Raw genomic sequence first — 5,505 nt, forward strand, 5'->3', positions numbered from 1 at the left:
GGGGAGCATTCTACTATTTACTTTTAAATTGCTATTTGTTTAAAAAGTGTTACACTATGTTATCTCTTAGAAGCTTGCTCTGCTGTGATTGGTATTTCAGCTACTGATAACAGCACAGACAGTTTCAGGTGTGTGCACATGCACCTCTGTCAGAGGGTTGAATCTGCTGCAATTAGCCTTGTGATGCCTATGATTATTGCCCTTAGCAACAGAAGTGTTAGTGAAGGTGGGAGAGGAAAAGTTTTGCCAGTAGCATCGGTTTCCCACCCACTGTACAGAGCTGGGGTTGTTCACAGAATGTTTTAATTACATTTGTTTTGCACTACTCTGAAACTAGTCCCATCAGAAGTGGAGAGGTTTAAAGATCATATTAAATCTTTAGCTTATTACAGACTTCAAGCTTGAGCTCTAAGAGCCCAAATTACTTTTATACTGTACACCTTAAAGGAAGATTATATTTTGAGTGCAGAGTATAATTGTTCTTCAAATGTGTATTATATTGTTGTTTACTAAGCAATACATTTAGATCTGTCAAGATGTTTATGTATATATTTTTTTCAGTTTCCGAGAAGTAATGGCAGGATGGGATTTACTTAAAATATTGCTCGATGAAGTCCAAGAACATTCCACCCTCATTGGAAAAGTCTGGCTGACTGTGCTTTTCATCTTCAGAATTCTCATCCTGAGTTTAGCAGGAGAGTCCGTTTGGGGGGATGAGCAATCTGACTTCACTTGTAATACAAATCAACCAGGATGTACCAATGTCTGTTATGATAAGGCTTTTCCTATCTCGCATGTCCGCTACTGGGTGCTGCAGTTTCTCTTTGTTAGCACCCCCACCTTGATCTACCTCGGTCATGTGGTTTACTTGTCCAGGAAAGAAGAGAAGCTGAAACAGGGTAATATGGAGAATGAGTCTAAGATGGAGGATGATTTGAAAATGCAAGCACCTACGACGAAGATTAAAATGCAGGGAGCCTTAATGTGTACCTATGCAGCCAGTGTAATCTTCAAAAGTATTTTTGAAGCTGCATTTGTTTTTGGTCAGTGGTATCTGTATGGTTTTGTGATGCCTCCAATCTTTGTCTGTACAAGGGTACCTTGCCCACACAAAGTGGACTGCTTTGTTTCCCGGCCCACGGAAAAGACCATTTTCATAATCTTCATGCTGGTGGTGTCTCTCATATCTTTGTTGCTCAACTTGCTTGAACTTATTCACCTCTGCTGCAAGAAGTTTCGACAAACTGTAAAGGTTGGCGTAACTTACCCCCCCATATCTGGCTATGTAAAAAGGGTTCACTCGCAGCACTCCTATTCTAACCCTACACCAAGTGACCAAGATACAGAGCTGCCAGGATACACCAAAATCTCTGGAAAGAGCAAGTGGTCTAGTACCCACATTGAACAGCAGGTTAATAACCTTGAGAAAGCAAAGCCACCCTCTGACTGCTGGTCGCAAAGTGGTTTATCCATGGTAGTTACTGGTGTTCCTGGTTTAGTAGCCAATCTTGCTCCCATTACATGTAGCTCTCAGACTGCCTGTAAACAACAGTATGTCTAATGTCTTAATAGGGCATTATATCTTTCTAATCTGTTTAATTTTCAAACTGTAATGGTGAGTAATGTATCCTGGGGTTTGAGCATGAGCATTATGATTTAGCTCCAGATATTGAGAGATGTTGTTGCTTTCTTCATTGTGTATTTTTAACTGAAGACAACATTTATATAGCATTCTCTGATTGCAAACCACTTTTGTCCATCTCTAAGACTTGAGATTCTCACAATGTCTAACCATGAAAATAAAAATAAAATATGAGCACAGTTTGTATACTATATTTAGTGCTTGTGGCTCTGTAATATTTTGGCTTTTTGCAATATCACTGTAAAACACACTTCTGAAAACACAAGAAATCTACTTTTATTAATAATGTGTATCATCTCCAAGAAGAGCACATAGCTCCAATACATCCCAAACACTTAAATGCAAGTCACTTGCATGCTCTGGGCTCCACAGTGCACACTTTACGTCCTGCTACTGCTTTTTTTTTTTTTTTTTTTTTTTTAAATTTCATTATTTCAGCAACTAAATAATTAAGAAAAATAATGCCTTAGAATATACCTGTGATGAGACAATTGTTCAATAGAAAGCTTTCTATTTCTCCAATTTTATCATGGGATTTTCACTGGGGTATGGGAGCTGGTGAATACATAGGATGATAATGTACAAGATATATAATTTCCATGTGGTAGGCTCTGCTTCCTCCATTATTAGATGGCATTAGCCATTATTCTATGAGGAGAGATGGATCTTTGAATCATTCCACAGCAGGCTTCTTGCTCCTTCCCTCCATTCTCTAAAATGTCTAACATCTGTCCTGATAATGACACAAGGTCATTGCCAGGACAGATTTTTATCGAATGTGCATGATTTTTTGATAAATGGACTGAAATTTCACCAAATATGGCTGTGAATAGTGATAAGGGATGATCATTTTTGTGATGGATCATAAATAGAACCTTCAATAAGAACCAGCGAAGAAGAGGAGTGAATACATTTGTCAGCAGACATCTGTACTATGTAAACATATGTAAATAGATACAAATGTTTTTTTGTTTTCTTTTTGCCACTGTATAGGAGTGCTCCTGTTAGAACTGAGCCCTGGGAAGTGCACAATAAAGTAAACTTTGCCAGGCTTGTAGTGTTCCGGAGCTACAGCTGAATGTGGCTGCCCCATGGCTTGTGGTCCCATGGACAAAGAGGAAACTGTTTGCAGAGTCACATTTCTGTAAGCTAAGCACAGTACAAAATCCACCCCTGGTTCTGACTGTGTCTAATATGTCAGTTATAGCCAATAGAAAAACACGGGAGGACTGGGAATTTTCTTTGTTCTTAGACCTTAATGAAAATACTATGTAGCCCCTTGAAAACTTCTCAGGTGTTGTAATGGAATACTCCTTGGCATCCTCCTCTGGAGATCCTCGTACTTGTCACCTAGTCTTAACTCATGCAGGTGGCCCTGCACATGCAGGGTTAGTGAAAACAAAGTTGGGTATAGGTATCCCCCTATCTCTTTTATAAAATAAAGAGTCAGTTTTATTTCTGCCATGCACAATTCCAGCTTCTGTATGTAAAGCCCCCTCCACCATTGTAATTCACTCATACCGGTGATTGATTGTGTGGCCCCTGCACTAGGACCCAAAGGAGCGACATAAGAAACTGTTGGTTAGCAACAGAGGTTATTTGTAGAGTAACAGGTGGGATTGAGGGGAAGAGGTTGCGAGATCCCCCCCACAACCTAGTGCGGGTCCATGGCCTACTGTGACGAGGGCCAAAGTACATGGTGAGAGAAAATATGAGTGAAACTAGACAGAATAAAGAACAGGAGTCAGAAACCAGTAAAGAGAAGCTGACAGAGGAATGTAATTGGACATATTTAAGTGAGTAATTACATCAGAATATAACTTATAGTTTTCTTGAGCCCAGGCATACATCATGTTTAAGGCTGGGTACACACTACAGAATTTTCTGACCAATGTGTTATCCACGATTGTACCAACGACTGAGTAAAAAAAATCATGAATACAAACTTTAGGATTGGAACAACATTGGAATGAGATTTATAGTTCTGCTGAACAATCAAATGAAACGACAATCGGTATTTTGGAACGACTATCGTTCATCATTTCAGTATACACATTAATGCAATATTGGTCCATATAGTTGTTTATCACTTGATTGACCCAATAGTCGGCAGAAAACACTGTAGTGTGTACCCAGACAAACTTTTCCATCACTGCCACTCACTGTCCCGTAAATAACTTGATCTGCATTCCCAAGTTATTTTGTGTCTTACTTGTTTAATCAGTAGGTGTTTTGCCATTGTATTATTTTGTGTTTCATGCATTTTGCAATGTGTTATGGGTCGTTTATTGCATACTTCGGTAAATGTCATGTGCAACACTGTGGGCCTTTTGTGACGGCTTATAAATAAAAAAAAACCAATGATAATACTCTGGTCACATGATCACATGAGCCTATCGCACCCATTTATTAGATACTGAAAGCTTAGTCTACTATTGGGGAAACAGTCATCTGACTATTTTAACTAATAGATTTACTAAAGTGAGGCTAATTCCATTGCTAGGCAACCTAGAACACTATTGACATATTTATTGCATTCCAGAGCTTTATCCAGATCGTTTTTGCAGCCTCCTGCGCAACCTAAAATGTAGCAGTGTAACAGGCATAGGGAACTCTTTAACCATAATACAGCATAAGTATTATTTCCCATAGTCAAAAGTGCGCAATATGCTTTACTAATGAAATATAGTAATCCATACTTACCTACTTTGTATAATCTCTTTCCGGGAAGGAATGCGAATGGAGGGCGGGCAGGGCACAGCGAATCGTGTCATTTTGACCCCGCCCCAGCGACGGAAATGTTGTTTTTCGCCAAAATGACGCGATTCACCTCAAATTTAGTGGTGGCTGTAGCCGGATGCAGGAGATTTGCCAGCTCTCCCGGGAGTCCGTGAGACTGACCCGAATTTCGGGAGTCTCCTGGACATTCCAGGAGAGTTGGCAAGTATGTAGTAATCATATTAAAATATCTCTATATCTTGATCTTGGAAATCAGTGATTCCCATATCCAGTACTTGGGAACCCCTAACAGTGCATGACTTCCATATGCTTGCTGGAAATGTAGTAGTTAGAGACTGACACATTTTAATAGAATCACAGATGGTACTAATTATTTCACTTGTGATAGTGTGAGATCTGGAAAACATGTTCTGTTAAGGGTCCCTGAGGACAGGATTTGAAAAACACTGATGTAGATTTATTCTAAGATTTAGTAAAGGTAACTAGTGACCAAAAACCTGTAATTGAGATTAATAAGAACTATAAGAGAGCAGTTACAGAAACTTAAATGATAGTTATAATTATAGATGTTCATGGACCCCCCCCGTGTTTTGGTTTTGGCTCTCAAACTTCTTTGTGTTTTGGTTCTGGTTTTGCCCAAAAATCTTGAATGGTTTTGGATCTGGATTTAATTAAAAATTGTGAAAAATAGGTATCTATGTGATTTTGAGATGTTTTTGCTGCTACATTACTATTTATAGTATTAACATTCATTTACAGTCTATTTTCTAATGAACTCTTCACAACTGAAACATAGTGACACAACAGTGTGCATAAATTATCTACATGCGGTCGCTGAATGCTGAAAATGACTTACCTGAGTTTCCCAACAGATTGACATCGGTAGTAAGAATAAGAGGTTATTAGATGGATGACTAGCAGTGGTGATCTTCCTCAATGCTGACAATATCAACATCCTCATCACAGATGTCTAGATCAATTACATTGTCATTTTAGAAATTAATATGCATCAAGTATCTAGCTATTAGGCAGCATGTCTGACGCATTGGAGAGGGGCAGCAGAGACACATTAATGAGGGAGAGCAGCCAGGAATAGCCAGTGAATGGAACACAATGATTTCCCA

General features: G+C 39.0%; 1 protein-coding gene across 1 annotated transcript; it reads left to right on the forward strand.

The window, feature by feature from the left end:
- Positions 1–564: 564 nt before the first annotated feature.
- LOC142109659 (gap junction alpha-2 protein-like) lies at positions 565–1,801 on the forward strand. The gene has a single exon (XM_075193725.1). The coding sequence runs from the start codon at positions 575–577 to the stop codon at positions 1,559–1,561; it is 987 nt and encodes a 328-aa protein (XP_075049826.1). The 5' UTR covers positions 565–574; the 3' UTR covers positions 1,562–1,801.
- The last annotated feature ends 3,704 nt before the right edge of the window (positions 1,802–5,505 follow it).

Source organism: Mixophyes fleayi (genome assembly GCF_038048845.1).
Source record: "Mixophyes fleayi isolate aMixFle1 chromosome 2 unlocalized genomic scaffold, aMixFle1.hap1 SUPER_2_unloc_5, whole genome shotgun sequence".
Lineage (NCBI taxonomy): Eukaryota > Metazoa > Chordata > Amphibia > Anura > Limnodynastidae > Mixophyes > Mixophyes fleayi.